The sequence below is a fragment of the Pleurodeles waltl genome, chromosome 9, assembly GCF_031143425.1.
Source record: "Pleurodeles waltl isolate 20211129_DDA chromosome 9, aPleWal1.hap1.20221129, whole genome shotgun sequence".
Classification (NCBI taxonomy): Eukaryota; Metazoa; Chordata; class Amphibia; order Caudata; family Salamandridae; genus Pleurodeles; species Pleurodeles waltl.
In genome coordinates, this window is record NC_090448.1 from 869,963,132 (window position 1) to 869,985,158 (window position 22,027).

General features: G+C 47.0%; 1 protein-coding gene across 1 annotated transcript in view; it reads left to right on the forward strand.

Moving 5' to 3' along the window:
- Positions 1-22,027, forward strand: part of LOC138260050 (cholesterol 24-hydroxylase-like) — a 145,798-nt gene that overhangs the window by 96,074 nt on the left and 27,697 nt on the right. The window contains exon 11 of the mRNA XM_069208151.1: positions 13,236-13,320. Coding sequence (XP_069064252.1) covers positions 13,236-13,320 — 85 coding nt within the window. The remainder of the gene's footprint in view (positions 1-13,235; positions 13,321-22,027) is intronic.

Here is a 22,027-nt window from a genome sequence, read left to right on the forward strand (position 1 = left end):
ATTTATAAATGGTGATCCTCGATTAACAACGAATAAAAACAATAACATTCTTGAACAATGGAGTACCTTATCTTCAAATATTTGATAGTAGTAATGCTGTGCCTTCTTGCGTGTGGAGTCCCCTCGGTGGTATATGCGTGTATTGGTGTAGTTTGAGCCGTGTTTGGGTCCCAGGTGCACAGTGAATACCTTGCCTTGATTTGGCTGTTTAGGATGAGGGTGGAGTGTTTGGTAACCGTGTTGGTAAGCTTCTCATAGTGCTCCCAGTGCTTGATAAACGCTGGGCTGTCTTAAATTCTAGTTTATCTCCGCTGAGGTGGAGTCTGTTTCTGAAGTTTGTAAGTGTGTCAGCATCGCATCTCAGCTGTCTGATAGTGGCCAAGTGCATCCTCCCTCCTCAGTGCCACCCCCTCAGCACCCGCCCAAGTCGTAAATGATCATTTCCAGGCCACTTGCGTGGGTATAGTGGTGTGGCTAGCAATAACAGACGCCCACTGCTTATCTGTGAAGGGAGTGGCTGAATCACATTCCCAGGCCATGCGCAGCGCATCATGCTCGTGCATCGAGTGAGTTCGGAGCGCTTCCGTGAACCATTTGATCAGATGTCTGCTCTGTCCCATTACCTGTATGTACTGTACTAGTAGATAGGTTGGGGGGGCAGTTGTTAAGTCTCCCCACTCCCTCGATAAAGAGCGTAGTAGTGTGTTATATAGTAGAAACTGTCCCACCGGGAGAACCGCGTCAGCGACCAGAGTAGTGAACGGAATCAGATTGCCTTAACTGTACAGATCACCTAATGTGTGCAGATCCGCAGTGTGCCACGTCCTAAGTTCCGCCCCAGTCACGGCTCCAGAGACACGGGGCGTGCCCAATAGCACCAGGGCCGGGGCAAATGGAACAATCCCTCTTGTGAGTCGTAAGGACCTGCGGTAACAGCTATGGGCCACTTTGAGGAGCAGCTCCTCCGGTGGCGCCGAGCGCGTAAGTGGGTGGAACAGATGCTTCACTCTTAGGCGAGACCAGGGTCCTGCGGTTGGCACCGTATCAGGGAGATGAAGCCCCACCAGCCGTCTGGACACCATTGGAGCTGAGATGCCAATTAATAATGCTCCAGGTTAGGTGCTGAAAGACCGACCTGGCTAGCGGCAATTAAAGCTTCTTAAGTGCAACTCTACAGCGCCCTTTATTCCAGATAAATTCTCATAATTTGGGTTCCAGTTCCCTAAAGAAGCTGGCCGGTATATAGTGTGGGAGATTGGAGAAGTAGTATAGTAATCGTGGCAGCACAATCATTTTTAAGAGGGCAATTCTGCCTGCTACAGATAGTGGCACCGTTTGCCAGAAGACCATTTGGGATCTGATGGATGTCACCGCCTTTCTAAGGTTTCCATCAAACAGGTCCTCTTTTCGGTGATAAATTTGAATGCCTAAATATCTAAACGTGTGTGGCTGCCAGGCAACTACAGCTCCAGAGAGGTGTAACCTTGGGTCTGGGAGTTTAGGATCAAAGGGAAAGAGGCAAGACTTTGCCCAATTAACTTGTAGCCTGGAAAGGGTGGCAAAATGATGCAAAATTGTACCAACTTCCGGAGGGACCTGCGTAACATCCCTAAAATACAATAAGAGGTCATCGGCATATAGTGACACGGTGTGTAGACCGTCTCCCAGCGGAATACTCCAATGGGGGCCCGACTACGTAGCATTGCGGCCAGGAGCTCCATGGCGAGGGAAAACAGCAGCGGAGAGAGGGGACAGCCTGTCTCGTGCCCCTGCACACCTCAACCGGCTCTGAGATACCGCCACCCGTCTTGACCCAGACCCGGGGGCTCGTGTACTGTAGTCTAATCATACGGAGGAAAAGAGGCCCAAGGCCAAATTGTTGCAGGACTCCAAAAAGGTATGGCCATTCTAACGAATCAAAGGCCTTCTCCAGATCAAGGACCAGGCATCCTGCCAACGTCAAGTCCTGTGTCGAGTAATGCATAACACGGAACAGCTGTCTGATGTTATGCAATGTATCTCGTTCAGGCACAAAACCGTTCTGGTCCACGTGAACGAGGTTCGGCACCACAGGCGCTAAACGCGCCGCTAGCGGCTTGGCCAGTATTTTATGATCTGTGTTGAGCATTGCCAATGGTCGATAGGAGCCAAGCTCCAATGGGTCCTTGCCTGGTTTGGGAAGCGACACCAGCAGTGCCTCACTCTGCGATGCCGACAATGATCCTCCCTGTTTAGACTCCTCATATACACGGAGGAGATGGGGCGCAAGAATAGAGGAAAAGGTCTTATAATAATCAGCTGGAAGACCGTCTGGGCCAGGAGTTCTACCCGCAGAGAGATCGTGTATACTAGCCTGAATTTCGGAGAGCTCCAAGGGCTCCTCCAGTGTGGCCCGTTGTGCCGCTGTCAGGCGGGGTAGTGTGATTGCTGAGAGGAATTCTGCATAGGCCTGTTGATTCGGCGGCGCAGCTGAGTGATAGAGGGTCCTGTAGTGGTGCGTGAACGCTGAGTGTATCTCTGAGGGTGTATGGAACACTATACCAGACACTGAGCGAATCTCTACGATCGGGCCGTGGTCTCGCTCGCCCCTGGTCAGCCATGCCAAAAGTCTGCCCGATTTATCAGCAGAGGCATGGGTGCGCGCCGAGTGGGCAGCGTAATCTAAACAGCATAACCGCTCTAACAGAGAGAGGTGCTCAACCCGCGCCGCCGATAGTTGTGCCATCTCTGCGGGACCGCGGGCAATTTCCTGTTCAAGACGCAGTAGGGTCCGCTCCACCCGAATTAGTTCGCTCTCCACAGAGAGCCGCAGGCTCTACTGTGTTCCCACACAGTGGCCTCTAATAAAGACCTTAAAGGCATCCCACTTCACCAAGCCAGAAGATGCCATGCCTCTGTTGTGTTCAGAGTATTCAGGGATTGCCTCATCTAGTGATGCTTTAAACATTGCGTCTTCCAGATGCTCAGGCCTGAGCTTCCAGGTAGGGACCGTCGGGGGAGAGGCATCCCAGCCTAGCCGCACAAATTGTGGGTTGTGGTCTAAGTGAGTACGGCCCAGATAGTCAGTGTCCAGTACAGAAGAATATAAATTATGTGTGCACAATATTCTGTCAAGGCGCACATGTAGGGAATGTGGAGCAGAGTAATATGAATAGATTCTGTTGGTGGCGTTGCGGTGACGCCATATGTCTAACAAGTGCCAATTTCTAGTCCAGGTGTTTAACGCTCGTACTGCAGTCACAGTGGGCGCCATGGACAATGGTGGATAGGAGCGGTCTAGGTCAGGATCCAGTACACTATTAAAGTCTCCTCCCAATAGCCAGGGGTAATCGCTCCGCCCTGACAACTGGTTGGACAAGGTGTGGAGAAAGGAGGCCTGATCCAGGTTTGTTGCATATATGGAGCCCAAAACCAGTGCCCGACCCGCAAGTCGTCCCCTCACCAACACGTATCCTCCCTGCTCGTCGATTATTTGATCTTCTACTACAAAGGGTATGCCTGGCTTAATCCAAATCAGAGTGCCCCTTGCATAAGTGGAGTGACATGTCGCAAATAACTGACCTCTCCATCGTCGCCGCAGACGAGGCACCTCCGGAAACCCCAAATGAGTCTCTTGCAGAAAAGCTATGTGTACTGAGTACCTTTTAAGGTAGGAGTATATAGAGTATCGTCGCTTTGGTGTGTGTATGCCATGCACATTCCATGTAAGGGTAGTATAGGTATTCATGGTGGGTTTCGGTAGTAAGTGCAGCTAACTAATAGTGCAGCCCAGGCAAGTGGGGCCATGCATGGGATAGTAGGGTTCCAACATTCCATCAGGCTACTAAAGTATGGCCTCCATAACAACACTAACAGACAAAATACCATCAGAGCAGAGAAGCAACCAGCATCCGCCCAAACCAGATAACCCGCCGGGTCAACAAAGCAACTATACATAGTAAGTCTCCACTAGTAGGAGAGTGGGGTAGGCCATGTGTCTTGAAGGTGAACGTGCATTGTGGTGCATTCCCCTGTGCATGTGCATAATTGAGTGTGTGGCCAATAGAGATTGATGTCCATGAGTAGCAGAAAAAACGATGAAACTGATGTGGCCTGTTAGACAACTTCCCTATTAATGCTCAAGTGCATCTCTGGTCTATCAGTCCAGTAGTGTATTACAAATTAGTGTCCGGGGTAAACATTGGTTACCAAAGAAACTTGGGACTGTGAGGGCTATGTCTACTGAGTCATCAGGAGGTTAAGATAAGTGCAGAAGGACGCTAGAATAGTTCATCCGCAGTATGGGAGGTCACCTCCAAGCGCGCCGGAGAGCTCGTCTCGGAGAGATGATCTGATGTAGCAAGACCCTTGCTGTTGAGTTGTCATACTTCAGTTCCTGCCTCCGATGCAGCCGAGGGAGAGTTAATGGGCACTGCTGACTGCAGTGCCTCACGCCGCTCCTGAATGATTTGTTCCAAATCAGGGACATGTTTTGCCCTCTCCTGAGTTGCATCGCGTGCCTTGCGGGCACGTCTCGCGTGGGTGCGCCTGCTCCGCGGCACCAGTGGATTCCCTTCTGGTTCTCTACCATTAATACGGCCTGGTAACTCCAGCCAATCCCACGCTGCTTCTGGCGTGGTGAAGAAATGGGATTTGTTTTCAGCTATTATGCGGAGCTTGGTCGGGAATAAAAGAAAGTACTCAAGATCCAGGGTCCGGAGCTCGCGTTTTAAGGGCAAATAGGAGGTACAGTCTCTTTGCACGGCCAATGTGTAGTCGGGGAACAACACTATACACCTGAGGCAGTAGGGACGATCTAAATGACTGTAGGATGATATCCCTGTTGCGTAATGGAGCAAACAAAGTATGAAGGGACGTGGGCTGCTTCCCGGTGGTCGTGATCTGGTAGGAATCCTATGTGCACGTTCCACTGAAAAGAAAGGTGTCAGAGTTCCCTCCGGCACCAGCCCCAGAAGCTAGGCCTCAGAGTAGGCGACTGCATTTCGACCCTCCACGCCCTCCGGTAGGCCAATAACTCAAATGTTGTTTCTTCGGGTGCGGCCTTCAGCATCCTCGACACGACGGTCCAGTTCACCTATGCGGGCCAATGCATCTCCCATTGTGGTTTCCAGTCGGACTGTTGTGGGCGTTAGTTCGTCAATTCGTGCCTCAAGTGTGCCTGTCTTGTCCGCTAATTTGCAGTGATCCGCATGCAACAAGGCAAGATCGCTGGCCACATTGTCAATTTTGCGTTCTAAGGATGTTGGGGCCCGCTCCAGGGAGGCGCCTATGCACTCCACCGCCGACAGTACGGCTTCTAGTTTTTGACTGTCTTGGGGTGCGGTCTCCTGCGTATTCTTAGCACCAGCACCGGTGCCGGAGCGGAGGCGGCCAACCCCCACCAATGCTGCAGCTCATGGGGACTCCTGTGAGAAGGTAGGTCGCTGCTTCCCCCACAGGGCAGTTCCCAGGGATCTTCGCCGTGCAAGGCCCACCAACCCGCCACTCAGAACAAGCAAAGCGAACCGCGCAGGTAATGTCAGTCGGCTACACGTCTACACAGTAGGGTGAGCCTGTTTGGACATGCATCCACTGCACTCCTGCAGGCTGGCCAGTGGGGCCTATCTTCCCCCCGTACAATGTGGTTGGAGCCTGCTTCCGGTCTCCTGGCTTACAAGGCTGCGTCAAGCGGCATAGAAATCAGTGATGGGGCCCCCGAGCCCCCCAGGTAGCAAATCTCAGCTCCTCTGTGGCGATGAGGAGTAGGCTGGGCCTGCTTGCATGCACCTCCAGACAGTGGCGCAGCAGCACGAGCGGCCCAGCCACCGGGGCCCCCTCCATCCCCCAGGGGCCCGGCCTCCAGGACTGTCCAAGGGATCCTGCGGTCCAACTCGCCAGGAACAGCGGAGCGCCCAGTGCGCACAGGTGCGGGCCCACTTCTCCCTTGTAGTGTCCGCGGCACCGCAGCAGGATCCGGTCTTCCCCAAGCCGATTGGTGCTCAGGGGCAACAGCAGCTACTGGGACTCACCCGCTGCGGTCTCCGTTTCAGTCTCAACGTCCCTCCAAGTACTACCGCCATCACAGGCTGTATGCAGCAGCGGCGCTCCAGGCCTGCGACGTCCCATCACCTCGTCCTCTCCGCGCAGGCCTACGTTCGTGGCCGCATGTGCCCTGTTTCGGTCCGACACGGCGTCGCCGGACCGCAATGGAAAGCTCCGGTGTTCCAGGGAGACTCAGCGCAGCAGAGCGGTCGCTGAGCTGCAGTCACTGGCCCCACATTCACCGCTCAGTGCCGGATAAACCGGGGTGAAGACAGGGAGCTCTTTCAGCTCGCGTCCGCCATCTTGGCTGGCTGGCCACGCCCCCATCCTCATCCTCCATTTTACTAACCAGACTTGCACGTGTTCCAGGACAGGATGTACAAACATTCATTGCTGATATTGCACCCTTCAATAACCATAGGCACCCCATAAAAGCTAGTGGCATCAGGTGGCAATGATGAGTTCCCCAGTAATCAATTCAACCCTTCTCCAGGTGTGACTGCTGCTGCTAGCCAACACCATTGCTATCCATGACCAGTCTTGATAATCTGACTTTGTCACCATGTCTCCAGAGTTTAGGAAGCTGATTACCTTTGTATTGTTTTTTTCTGTAATACAGAAGAGTAATAGGCACCATCTTTAGAACCCTGATGATTGCTCCTAGCTGGGCTCTTTGTAGGGCGATCAGTGACGAAATTCAGTGGCCCAAAGGACTCTTTCTTTGGCCAAAGCGTGGAGAACATCTACTCCCATTACATGGAAATCATCTAGGTGATTTAGCACTACCCTGGTAATACCAGGTGTTGTGAATTCCACTTTTTTATACTTGGACATCACTCACACCCAGTCCAGAGCCTGAATGCTGATTGAACAGCTTTACTCTCTTGACATCTCCTGAAGACAACACCCTTAGCTCAGGGATCGCATAAAAGAGGGCTAGTAGCCTTGACCTGTTCTTGGGGGGGAGCAGGGGGTTCATGGACCCTGCATCTGAGAAGAAATCAATACATTCCAAACAGCAATTTGTTGCTATTAGATCGATCATGATGACCTTGTCCGAATAGGCACCGTTGCTTACAGTTTTGGCTTCCGCTTCTCCTCTTGTTCCTATGAATGGTAGTATTAGTGGGTTTAATCTGCGGGCTGCCCCCTAGTGCCAAGACCCTCAGTCTGGGTGGTGATGGGACATTTTATGGAAGACATCAGTCTGCTCGGCTCAGGTGAGATTTCCATATTTATTCCCTTGATGGCCCTTCTGAAAATTCATGAGGCACTAGGTCCTTCTCAGGGATCTCCAGTTGTGCTCGGACCTTCCCTCACCTCCTAAGAAAAACAGTTGTTTTACTTTATTAACTGATCAGTCCTAGGCAACAGAGTTCTTCATTAAACCACCCAGTTTGCAATTTTTCTACAGCTGTTTTCGGTGAGTGGACTACAAGAAGAGACTGAACTTCCTTCATCATATGGCCATCCCACTTGGTTCCCTTTCCATCGACCTCCATGAAACCACCTTATTTATGATTTAAGCTAATTGACGCAACTTGTGCTCAGCAATAGAGACCTTTATTCTATTATTATAAATAGGACTCCTGATTTTATGGTATTTTTTTTTTTGCCATTTATGTCTCTATTTATCCATATTTATTTGTTGCTAATTTTATCTGTGTTTGTCCATATTTATTTTAGGCTTTGTGAAAAAACGAAGCTGAAGCTAGAATATTTCTATACTTATTTGACCCAAAAATATACATTCTTATTTGAATGTCTACCAGTTTTCAATTATATTAAGTCCTGTAAATGATAAGTCAATACTTTTCAGAAAATATTAAACTTTTAGTATCAATCGTATGCGCATATACTGCTCTCTAAGCATTACTATTAAAATGTCTTTATTTTTTAACCTACTTACCTCCACTCTATGCTATTCTACTGTACACCACTCAATTATATGCCACTTCACTGTATGTCACTCCAGTCTACACCATCCCACTCTAAGTCACTGCACTGTACTCCACTCCACTATATGCCATTCCACCCTATGGTATTCCATTACATGCTAATCCATTCTACACCACTCTACTCTATGCTACTCCAGTGTACACTACTCCATTGTACACCATTTAGGCTACTCCACTTCACTCAACACCATCTGCTTTCTACTATTCCACTGTACGCCACTTGACTCTGCACTATTTCACTGTATGGCACTCCACTCTACGCTATTCCACTGTACGCCGCCCCACCGTATGCTGCTCTGCTCTATGCTACTCCATTGTATGCTATTCCACTCTAACCTACTCCACTTTACACCACTCCAGTGTAGGCCATGACACTCTTCGCCACAATACTCAACTAAACATCACTACCACAGAACACTGTATGACACTGCACTCCAAGTGACTCCAGTCTATGCCACTCAAGTCTACGCTGCTCTACGACCATCTACTCCACTCTACAACCCCCCTCTGTACCACCCCTCATTCTACAAAACTCTGCTCCTCGGTTTGCTACTCCGCTGTACAACCCTGTACTCCAGTCTGTGCCACTGTATTACACTGTTGCCCACTCCATGCCAGCCTACCACACACTATTCCACTCTGCATAACTCCCTCTATGACACTCCACCACATTTTACTCCACTCCTTTTGATAACAGGCTACTCCACTTTACCCCACTCAACTCTACTACTCCTCTCAAAGCCACTGTATGCCATTCAGCTTTTTAACACTGTATTCCACTACCCTCTACCAAACTTTACTGTACTCTCACTCGCTCCACGGTACAACACTGTACTCCACTTTTTGACACTGCACTCTACGACAGCTCTCCACACTCTGTGACTCACCTTACTACTTCACTGTACAGCACGCTACTCTGCTCTATGACACTTTACTCCAGTGTATGCTACACTACTCCACTCTACTCTACTCCTTGGCACCACTGTACTGTATGACACGCTACTACACTCTGTTATACTTTACTCCCCTCAACGCTATGCCACTCCACTTGACTCCATTGTAGAACATTTTACCTCATTCTATGCCACTATATGACACTCCAGTCTACACAACTCCACTCTACTCCATACAAGTCCACTCTACTATACTGTACCCACTGTATGACACCGTACTCCACTCTATGCCTGTACGCACCACTGTACAGCACTCTACAAGACTTTCCAACAGTTTGCAACACCGCACTCCACCCGAATATATGAAACGCCCCTCTAATTTATGAGACTTTACTCAACTCTATTCTACGGCACTCCACTCTACTCCATGACATGGCACTCTATTATATGACCACAAATCCACTCTATTATGCTTCACTTTACTGTACGTTATATCACTCCACTCCTTATGCTTCACTTTACTGTACGTTGTATCACTCCACTCCAATCTAGTCTACTCCACTGCACAACACTTTATCTCACTTTGTCACTGTACGACAATCCACTCTTTGCTGCTCCATTATACGACACACTACTTTATGCAACTCCACTCTTTAAAACTCCACTACACTGTACGCTACTGTATGACACTGTACTCCTCTCTATACCTGTCCACTCTACACCACTGTATACACTGTATAACGCTATTGACACTCCACTCCTCTCTACAACACAGCACTTCACTGTACAATACTCTACCAACTGTATGACACACCACTCAAAGACACCTCACTGTTCGACACCCAATTGAACTGTATGACACAACCCTTCACTCTAGGATACTCCACTATATGCCACACCACTGTATAACACTTTACTCCACTGTACACTACACAACTCAACTCTACTCCGCTCCACTGTACAACACTGTACATCAAATGGACAACGGCGAAACCTCAGCCCTCATCCTCCTCGACCTATCAGCCGCCTTTGACACCGTCTGCCACCGCACCCTACTGACCCGCCTCCAGGAAGCCGGCATCCAAGATAAAGCCCTCCACTGGATCTCATCCTTCCTCTCCGACAGAACGCAGAGAGTCCGTCTCTCCCCTTTCCGCTCCAAAGCCACCAACCTCATCTGCGGCGTCCCCCAAGGATCCTCCCTCAGCCCTACGTTGTTCAACGTCTACATGGCCCCCCTCGCTCAACTGGCCCGCCAACATCATCTCAGCATCATCTCCTACGCCGACGATACCCAGCTCGTCCTCTCCCTGACCAAAGACCCGCTCACCGCCAAAACAAACCTCCACGAGGGACTAAAATCCATCGCCGACTGGATGAACAACAGTCGCCTGAAACTCAACTCCGACAAGACGGAAGTCCTCATCCTCGGACGCACTCCCTCGGCCTGGGACGACTCATGGTGGCCCTCCGTCCTCGGACCCCCACCCACCCCTGCCAGCCACGCAAGAAACCTCGGCTTCATCCTGGACTCCGCCCTCACCATGTCCAAACAGGTCAGCGCCGTCTCCTCCTCCTGTTTCAACACCCTTCGAATGCTCCGCAGAATCTTCAAATGGATTCCAACAGAAACCAGAAAGACGGTGACCCAGGCCCTCGTCAGCAGCAGACTTGACTACGGCAACGCACTCTACACAGGCATCCCAACCAAAGACATCAAACGACTCCAACGTATCCAAAATGCCTCCGCCCGACTGATCCTCAACATACCCCGCCGAAGCCACATCTCCCCCCTCCTAAAGGAACTCCACTGGCTCCCGGTAGACAAGAGGATCACCTTTAAACTCCTGACCCACGCTCACAAGGCACTTCACAACACCGGACCCTCCTACCTCAACACCAGACTTAACTTCTACACTCCAACGCGTCAACTCCGATCCGCCAACCTCGCCCTCGCCATCGTACCCCGAATCCAGCGCAAGACATCCGGTGGCAGATCCTTCTCCTTCCTCGCCGCCAAGACCTGGAACTCTCTCCCCACATCTCTCCACCAGACCCAGGACCTCCTCGCTTTCAGAAGGCTTCTCAAGACCTGGCTCTTCAACCACTAAATCAGCAGCGCTCCCCCCCCCCCCCCCCCCCCTCAGCGCCTCGAAACCCTGACGGGTACATAGCGCGCTTTATAAATTTTATGATTGATTGATTGATTGATTGAACACTACTCTCTGACACTACACTCTATAGCAATGCCCTCCACTAGACTCTACCACATTCCACTTAACAACCCTCAGCTGAACGATGCTCGACACTATGATTTGAAACACATTTTTACTAAAAAATAAAAAACATTTAAATTCAATTAAGAACCCAAAGGTTAAAGCTAAGTTAGGAAAACTTTATTTATTACTTCTGTACAAACCCAACTTAAAATGTACAAACATTAGAAATTCCAAAGTTATAGTTATAACTTAAAGTTAGAATTTACGCACCAGCAGTTACAACTTAAATTTCTAATTTACGCACTACCTTATTTTTTAATATGTCGCACACCTTCATAAACAGTCTTGTTTCCTCACCCGTCATACTAATTAACCATAACTCACCATTGTATCATGCACTGTTATAACAAATTATGTTATATAAAATGTGATAAATGTTATTATGAATGTTATAATTTCACATAGTACAAGTGATGTAATATGCAAAGGTATAACTAGTGCATGGAGAAGGGGCAAGTTATAGTTAATGTAATGTGGCTAGTGAGGTGACAAGACTGTGTACAGAGGTGCAGGTAGTTGACATGTATAAAAGTATGAGAGCTGCCACAATAGAAAAAATTATCTTGCAGTAGCCATTAAAGAACTTGGGGCACAGACAATAAAAGGTCTGTAAGGGTGCAGGGTAGCCACGCCCGGATCCCCTGGCCACTGTAGGGGAGACCCTCAAGGGCTTCCATTTAGTTTATTTAATTTTTTTAATTAAGAAATCACAAAAATGAATGGGTTTGTAAGTCCAATTTCTGACACAAGAATCCCCGAACACCTAAAATGGCAGCTGCGACCATTGTACTTGTCCTGGTACCGCAATCCCACCCTGCCATTTTCTGTGTCAATAATTTGCAAGCCAGAAATCTTATTGGTGTTCTTAAGGCAAACTTAAGTGTGTGATGCTTGTCACAGATTCCTAAATCCTGTTTAGGATCAATTAATTTGAAAAAAAATGAGAGTCTGGCCAGAGGCCTAGCACTCTGGGTTAAACCTAATGCATCAGCCACTGGCCAGTCGTATTCATCGTTGAGGAGACAATAGGTCTCCCAGGTGTATTCCTGGGGTTCTTGTGAACCTTCGGCAGAAGGTGGAGATCCTAGGTTTTTCTGTTTTAGGATATAAGTATAGCAAACCCTGGTCCATTCAAAAAGTTAACGTCATGATAGCTTACAATCAAATATTTCTTATCCAACTTTGTATAAAGTTGATCATCATCACATTGTCTATATGCTTTTTCTACAAAATCATTTTACCTAATTCTTTCCTTTATCAAAGTGTTTTCATGCTAGTCCCTCTTCCTCTTCCAGCTTTTTTTGGTTTGATATTGTGGCCAAGACAGATCATTTCTCAACATATTAAATTGTTGGTGTATTGACTATTTCTGTTGTTTAATCATTAATTCATGACCAGTCTGGGTTCATTTTCTGTTGCATATTATCAAGCGCATGGCTTATATACAATGCAAAGCCAAGATGGTGGTTACCATGAGCAAGACTATGGACAGGGACAGTGACCACTAAATAAACACCAGCAACATCATTTGGAGTGATGAGTGTCTTTTGTTGGAGTGTTCTTGGCATTTCTTATGAGTGACCGGAGTCTGGGGAAACTATCTACCTCTACTAGGCTGGGTCAGATGGCTTTGTGACATTTATTGAGGCGACATATAAATGTATTTACCAATTATGTAATGATTCTCCAGAGGTTGTGACTTGTGGTGTAGTGGGTGTGATGCAGCCACTTCCAGGGTAGTTGGGGGTGATGTAATGACCATCATCATTGCTGTTACATTTTCGTACAATGTTGAAGTTCTGCTTGTTTATGTGTCATAATGCTTTATGTGACAGAATATCACCTCAGAGTTCCATTTTATAGACTCTGTTTAGAGCTGAAAGGAGATGAGGACATTTGCACAAACCCATAGGGAATGTCAAGTAATACTAAGGCAGAGGCACCATCTTAAACTCCTCCTAGAGGCTCCATGATTTGCCTCCGCTCACGCCCATCTTCAGTACAAGCTATGTTCCATTGGACAATTCATTGAAAGACAGTGGGTTTGTGGATGAAGGTGACTCTGCTCTGCTTTCTTTTTGCAGCTTGAAGGATGAAGTAGATGAGGTTTTGGGCCAAAGAAGAGACGTTGATTTTGAAGACCTGGGGAAGTTTAATTTCATGTCTCAGGTAAGTCGGGGATTCTCTTTCATTCATGATGAGAGCAATGCTCTATGAGTAAGAACAACAAATAGCCTGATTGGATCACTGACACCAAGAGAATGGTTCCTACCAGTGGGGTCCTAATTATGTCATGAATGGTTCCATTCAGTCACTTTACTGTTGAAAATGTGTTTGTAATTATTTTATTGTAAATTGTTGCCCCACAACTCTTGGACTTTGCAAAAATGTGTTTACTAGTGATACATGCAAAGTGGCCTGTTGTTAGGCATTTTTGCCATTGAGGCACTGGACTTGGGCCACCCCCTTGGTCTCCGCATACTCTACCAACAAGTAACTCTTTATTGTTAATGATACCAACATTAAAAGTACTCTTAAAAAATTAACGCTTGCTCATGTACAGATAGATCCAGCATTGAACTGCATACTGAAATTTGCATAAAACAAGGATGCATGCAGCAGACCAGAGCATAACTTACCTAGGGTGTCCTGGGACCCAATTTGTTAGACTGTCTGAATGAAGCATTATTGAATCACATAATCATGCATTTCATAGGAATGATGTCCATGGTTGTAGACTATATAATGAAACCATACAAGGTAGAAGTGGTTAAGCACTAATCAGTTCATACACATTTTATTTCTACACTGTTAAATCTTCAGCTGAATGGTTCTGCTCTAATGCTTAGGTTTTACTCTGTCACTCTTCTAGAGATTGAATTGCATTTAAAATGTTTCAGTATCATAAACAGCCGCAGATGTGTATGTCATAGTGAAAAATGTGTCACAGTGCACAGATTGCACCCTAAAAAAGGCTCAGCACCCTAAATTCTTTGAATCCCCTTCAACTCTTGAGCACCATCTTCAAAAGCTAATTACACTTCAAAATACAGCATCTATTAAAGGCCCATAAACTTATACCACCTTTGCCCTACTATAGGATGAGTCATGCAATAGATGCTGGGAAGCTCCAAGTGCTCCTGTGGTCAATGGCATTCCACAATTTATAATCCATTACAGAAAGAGTGGAACCAAAAGATTAAAACAATTTACACTATGGTAGATTCCTGAAACTCTTTCTATGGAGAGCTTATATAACTCTAAAAAGGCGCTTAAGAAACATTGTTATTGTTTAATACATGTAACGGATAAGCATGCCAGTAACTTTAAAATGTTCATTCAAGCCAACTCATACAGAACATAACAAGAAGACCAACTCTACAGACCATAAAAAGAACAGCTACCAAACATGGCTTTTTTAAAGACAGTAAAAGACTCTCCCTCCTGCAACTAACAGCAAAACCATCTCCATGTCCAAGGGACAATTCAAATGCAAAGATGAGTAGTCATAGAACACAAAGGAATACATTGAGAAAGCATCGAGGCACAATACAGAAGCAGATGACAGCAGGCAACGAACATGTTATTTACCAAGCATAGACCGGCAGACAAAGACACTCCTAAATACCCACATTTCTCTTGAGGATAGAAGAAATTAAAATGTCCTTGAACTAGTGGCCAACACGTACTAAGGACTTAGGCGCAGCCAGAGGAGTGGATGGCCGAGCGACTGAGCCTCAAGCTGCAGTAGCATGGAGGAGCGCAGCACTTCAGTAGCGGCACCGGGGGGCCAAACTCAACCCAGGCAGCCCCGATCTGACCAGCCTAACCATCAGAGCGACCCAGTCCAGTGCAGCAGTAGGGAGCAGCAGGGAGGAGCAGGAAGGAGCATGACACAACAGATTTACCGGCAGGAGGGCAGATGGAGGCCAAATCATCCTAATCCGCTCAACCCAGCCCGCCAAAACCACAGGACTTTGCCCCTACCATTTAATCGCTACTCCCACTCCCGCAATGTGGGGGAGGGTGGGGTGGCCCAAAGGGGGGCTGAAATCACAGAGTGCTGGGGAGGCACCAAATTGGCACTAAACCTTACCTTCAACGGCACTCAAGTAAAGTAGGAAAAAAGAAGTAAACAGTTCCAACACCCCTACGGCTCGTGAAGAAGGCCCCTAGTGCCAGCAGCAGGAGGGCAGAACTCCAACTAGCTCAGGCGTCGAGGTGCACCAGGTGGGCTGATTGAGCGTAGCTGCTGTAGTCAGCTGCTGCTGAGTGTGAGCCCCGGGAGATTCACAGAAGCAGCCAAGCTAGGCTTGGGTGCAGCTTGTGAATCCCCCAGTGTGACCCACTCACATCCCACCTGGAAGATTCCAAGAACCCTCAACTCTCCCGTGCCATCAGGATCTTTACTGGATAGAAGCTACCAATACACCAATCTTACCGCCAACAGGAGAATCGCAGAACTGCTCGACCTGAAGAGCTGAGTTTTTCCACCCTCAGTGTGCAGAAACAACATTCTCTGACATCTCTGGGAGCAGAACTAAACCCCATCAATAATATCATAGGAGACGACCACCGCTGCAAATCCCTTTAATTACAAAATTAGCAGACAAGAACAATACAATCCAGCAAGCTCTGAGGGGGCTCAAAACTGGAGGGGAGGAAAAGGCCACCAAAAAGAACAAGGCACAGCTCCCCAGTGAACTCATGAACAGCATGCTTAGGCGTCTCGCTAAATGAAGGAATTAAGCCCACGGAACAGAGGGAAAGCGATTTCAAAACATCAGCGCCGCCAGCAAAAAAAAGTGGGGTACAAAAAAACCAGACTTTTTAACCGCCCAGCATCCATGATTGCAGGAACCAATAGATACATCAACCTGGGAGAATTCCGAGGAAGATCCCCTAGGGGCCTTTCCCCCCCCCAAAATCCAAACTACCAAACTGCAAGAATCTGAATGGTCAGACCCCTGCTACAATCAAAAAGCACATTCGCCTCTCACATCAGGGGGCATGAAGGCCGAAACCGTTAGAGCGGATTCTCTGGAGTCTATTTTAGCTTTAGATTTCAGCAACTGGGAGAATCAATCCCCAAGCTCATGAACAAGGAAGGATCCAGCTCAGCCGGATTCTGCCGGCACCCACGACTACCCCCTAATAAAACTCCTTTGGGGCAATGTCCAGCGCCACGCTGGATAAGAAGGTCACTCCCCCTGAATCTATCCAAAAGGATGAAGAGGAATTGACGAACACAGCAATCACCCTAAGCCCATACCAGCACAGCACGCAAAATTCCCGGCTACAATTGGATGTTCAAGCCAACATGTGGGGCTCTCTCCTATCAACGCTTGACGTTATGGCAGTTGTAAAAAAGCACCAGGTGGATAAACAAGATATTCAAGTTGATTTACTTAACATCATAGCCAAATATATTTTGGGTATTGACTCAAAGCTGCAAGCTATTAACGACCTGAATCTCAGAGCCCAGAAGTACAATTACGTATAGCAAGTGGCATGTGACTGCGTCACTCCAGGGAATAAGCCTCAGTTTAAGCAGACTTTAACAGCTAAGGAATGGCCCAATCGAAGTTCAAGCTCCCAAAGATCACTTCCATCCCCCGCAAATGGGGGTCAGAGAAGCAAGGAAGAAAGCTCCATCTTTGGTCAAACCACAATGGGAAAAGATAACTTGGAGAAAGAGGCAAATCTGACCAGTAAACTGGGTAGCAAAAAACTAGTCCACACGGAAATTATATCAGCTCGTTTTCCTAAAAGCACTGAGCTTCATAGTGCAACAGAATATCAACCTACACCAACAGATTACACAACCAGGAGCCCAAGGAGGAAGCCTTGGACCAAAGAGGGAAAGAGAGAATTATATCCAGCACTAGTTTGCAGCTAAACCATCCGCCTCAATATCATCAAGAAGTAGGTCTTAATGGCCCCCACCGATCCAATGCAGGGAAAGGATATCGTGATTTTGTTTGCCTCTATGCCTCCAGAGGTGCACAAACGCCTTCCCACATTTCAAGTCAGAGGGGAATTTTGATATTCTCAAAAGAGGAAACATCTTAAAATTGATAGAGAAAATAAGAGAACTCTCCCAGGTCTCATCGGCAGACCTACTTTCTGTTAAATTGAAACCCCATCCACTAAGGAGCGACCAAGAGGTCACACTCACCATATGGACCACGGTAAGCCTAGTACATCAACTAGTCTCATATTCTGACATTTTTCTTATATGGGGGTTTGAACTGTAACAAATAGATCATCCTGGCTACCTAGGCCCGCTGCGGGCTCCTATGTTCTGCAACAAATCAGTACTAAGAGGGGTGACAGAAGCAGATGCAATCTCATCGGTCATGGAAAAACTAATGGTCGTGAAGCACACTGGCGAAACTGGCATAGGCCATATTTATTGGGCCCCCAAAGAGCACCAGCTCCCTTTACCCCAAAAACGTCCCTGACAACAGCCAAATATCTGGGGCACAGGGTTCAGTCAGCCTGTCTGTTAAGATCTGCTCATGGAATGTCCACGGAATTGAATCGATATTATAAGACCCAGAAGCACAGTCCTTTCTCCAGAAGTATGATATTATCTTACTTCAGGAAACCTGGAGCCCAGGGCCTACTGCGGTGTCCGGATATGCAGCCTCACATACCCCAGCAAAGAGTTTCAGCAAATATGATCACTCAAAAGGAGGCCTGGCAACCCTGGTCTCCATGACACTTATAGGACATAAAGTTTCAATTGATACAGGGTCAAACTGGATTCAGGCAACCAAGGTCACTCTTGGTAGGCCGCACAGCAGCCATCAGATTTAATCCTTATAAAAGTGTACATTCACCCAAAAAAAAGCACAAAAGGGGGGAAAAGTGGAAGTGCTGGGCGAATTAAGGTCTTACAAAGACAACATAATAAGACCACATTCATTATCAGTAGCGACTTTAATGTTAACCTGCTGTCCGCAAAAGGAGGAATCGCAAAGAATCAAACCTCAAGTACTCTCAGGAAACACCTGGAAAATTTAGGCCTAACATTATTAAACGGAAATAGCGAGAAAGACTTTCCAGCATCCAAAACCTTTGTGAGGAAAAACAAGCACAACTATCGATTACACCCTGATAAACAACTCTGTGGCACCCTTGGTGCTGAATTTTCAAATTAAATGCAGAGCCGAGAGCGAGCACTTCCCACAAACATTGGAAGTAGCATACAAACTAGAGATTCTGCAAACCTCGAGTGACTTAATCACACTCCCAGTCATGTTTAATCTCAAGAGATTAAAATGGCATCAGAAAGGGATAGCGGCTGTGATGGACGAGTTGTATCATAGAGCAGGGCTCCTAGAAGTGAGAACAAACCTAGCAGTCATGCAACAAAAGAAGCCCACTTTCAAAAGTGATTGGAATGAAGACTGGGCTGAGTTAAGTTGTGGTATGTTCGCAAAATTTCCAGCCACCTCCAATTCAGCCTTTCAGCGATTGGCTTCTGACCCAAAGAGGGACCGAGACAGACAGCCCTGGTTTAATAAAGCCTTGCGCACCCATAAATTACAAATCACACAGCAGACCAGGAAACTGGTAAAAGCAGTCCTCTGGGGAGAGGGTAGAGATGCACTTACCCTGTAGGCCATGAAAAAAAGTATCACACCGATTGTTGTTCTGCAAAGAAAAGCTTTCACGAAAACTCATGGACCAAATTACTTTGCGCAAGTAATATGCCTAACAGCAAGTTTTTCTGGGGACTAGTGAACGAACTGGCACTCGTTAAAATAGTCACCCAAAGCTTCGGGATTGATCCAGCCTCCTAGGAGAGTCACATCTGTAGTTTGTACGGGCGACAGATGGTGGAGAAACACCAACTAAGCCTCACTTCAATTGCTGGGGGTCCAACCGCCCCCTGGAAATAACCAGCCGCCAAGTCACCAGACGGAGGGGAAGCTTTTGACCATCCCTGGGAAGGAAAATTACAATCAGGTTTGGGAGCCAGAACTAGCCAGTCTGATTAGGAAGATGAAGCCAGATGGGGCCGCTGGACCCAAAGGGCTCCCAAACACAACCCTTAAAGGTGATCCAGAATATTGGGCGCAGTACTTTTTGCTACTTTTTAACACCATCACTCATGCCAACCGGATCCCAGAATCGTGGAGAGGCAGCATCATTCACACTATCTTCGAAAGCGGATACCCAGCTCTGCCCTCAAACTACAGGCCATTAGCCCTCATGGACATGGAAGCTAAGCTATATGATTCCTGTCTCTTACAGCAACTTCAAACCTGGGCAGATGAAAACAAGCTACTTCTGAGATTTCAAATGGGCTTCAGGGCAGGCATGGGAACATCAACATATCTATTTGCTCTCTCCCTTATTGTGGAAAAGGCCAGACACAGGAAGCTAAGCCTTTACGTATGTTTCATTGATCTCAAGTCTGCTTTTGACCGGATCCCCAGGGAAAGACTTTGGTCCAAACTGGCCAAATGGGAAATCCCGTACAATCTGCTAAGGGCCATAATAGATATTTAAACCTACACCTGGGTTCAGGTCAAAATTGGAGATGGCACCAGATTAACAAAAAGAATACCCACAAAGTCTGGCCTAAAGCAAGGCTGTGTTTTGGCTCCAATTCTGTTTAATTTATACCTGGCAGATCTTGCTGGTGTGTTAGCATAGGTAAACAGCCTTCCCCTGGCATTAAGCCCAAAGAAAGTCTGGTGCCTACAATACGCCAATGACATTCTACTACTGAGTCACACTCCACGGGACCTGCAACAGAGCTTATCAGCGCTTAAAAGTTTTAGGGATCAGTAATGCCCACAAATAAACCTGGCCAAAACAAAACTGATGCGGCTCCTCAGGGCAAATCACAAATCTTGTAATTGGTTCGTGGGAGGAAAAAAAAATTGGAGGTGGTGTAGTCATATGAATATTTAGGATTCCATCTTGAACCATGTATGAGATGGAAGCGCCACCTGCTGTCGATCCGGGCAAAGACCCATTCACTAACATACACTTTTAAGCTGCTTAAGAGGAAGTTGGATTGTTCACAATTGGTCTCATCTCCTAAAAATCATGTCAGTCCAGTTGCTTCCAGCCATTTCATACAGGACTGAAGGATGGCAGGGCCGGGAGATCCTTTTATTAAACACCAGCTAAGTTAAAGCATATAAGGCTGTCTTTAACATTACGAAAAGCGCCTCCCCAGCTCAGTTCAGACTGGAGATGGGCTTAAAAAAAAACAGATCTTTAAGCAAAAGGGTGCCTTTCTTAAAGCATCATGGAGGCTATGATTCGTGGAGAACACCTCCATACTCCACTGCTGCTGGCAAGAAGTGCAGGCGCAACAAATCAGTAACAGAAAAGGAACTTGGGGAAGCCAAATAAACCAAGTCATCCACAGACTGGGAATGGAAGAAGCATGGAAGTGTGGCATGCGGAAGTCTGAATTTAACAGATCAGTTAACATCTCTGTTCGCTCCCCATTGCTCCTCACAGACAAGGCCTTTTTGGCTAAAAGACGGCATGCCTGGCCAGTTTCGGGGTCTTATTTGACTCTGTCCCCACAAGGTTATTTAGCCCAACACTTTTCCATGCAAGTAAAACATCAATTCTTGCTATACCGATTGGGATTCTTTGATACCAAAGATGTTTGCCCCTCCTGGAAAAATCAGTATTCTGACCAAAATTGCTGCTTATGTGGCTATAATCAGGAATCATTGTTGCACGCCTTTTGCACCTGTCTATCTCTAGGCCTGGAAAGAATTAAGCTGCTAAAACACAATTGTCTAACCCATAATATTTGCTCCTGCAGATAGGCGGTCATAACTTGGCTCAAGAGTGAGTCAATTCCATTCTGCTGCAGGAGGGTAAAGTTTTTACAACTGCTTCACAAGAAACTGACCACAGCCGACTTGGGGTAACAGTTGACACGCAGAGTGCCCCGGACGACAGTTTGTAACTGACAGTTTATATGTTCTACCATTTCCATAAGAATCCAGTTTTAAAACTCATTCATGATTTACGAACACACTGCTTATGAATGTTTCTGCTCCGGTTCAGAATAGGTACCCTTATTAATGCCCATATTGAGTTTGATCAGTGCCTTGGCTGATAACTAGAAAATGTAAGTCTACATGTTTCACTATTTTTTCTCATGAAATCAGTTTTTAAAACCTGTCCATGATTGTAAAGGCTTGCTCTCCTCCCGAGGCCGAACAGGCAGCTTAATTAATGACTGTAATGAGCCCGATTTGGTAGGGTTTCCAATTACCTTAAACAGCCTCTGTCAAAATTATTGTCCCCATTGCTTTCAAGTATTTTTAGACCTTAACCCATTGACTTTTGCAGTTGGCTATTTTAAAATTGACATTTTTCCATGTTTTATGTTGCAATGGTTTTTATTAATCGAGCAATAAAGATTATCTATATCTATAAAATGGTCTAACATCTCTCACACATCCCTCCCACACTCTTTACTTCTCTGGCCCCGACGCTCTCCTTCTTGCAACCCTTTCCCTGTATTTCCTTTCTTTCCCTTATTTACCACACCATTCCTTCTAGTTTCTCCCCCTATCCATGTGGTGTCTCCTCCAGCCCTCTGCAGCATCAGCCTGATGGACATTTCACCCATTGACAGGATCCACTGTCAAGGCGGTTCCTGACAATGTATTGGAACTTTGCTGTATGGCTCCCTTAAACATGATGGATCCATATGGTAAAGTTTCAGAACTTGTTTTTGTTTCTAAATCAAAACCCCAAGGTACTTTTTTGTTTTTGAAAATAAAATAAAACAATGCCCCCCTCACTATCTAAGCCATCTCCCATGGCGAGGAGGGCATTTTTCGTCTTTTACTGTCCTTCACCACTAGAGTTTTCCTCG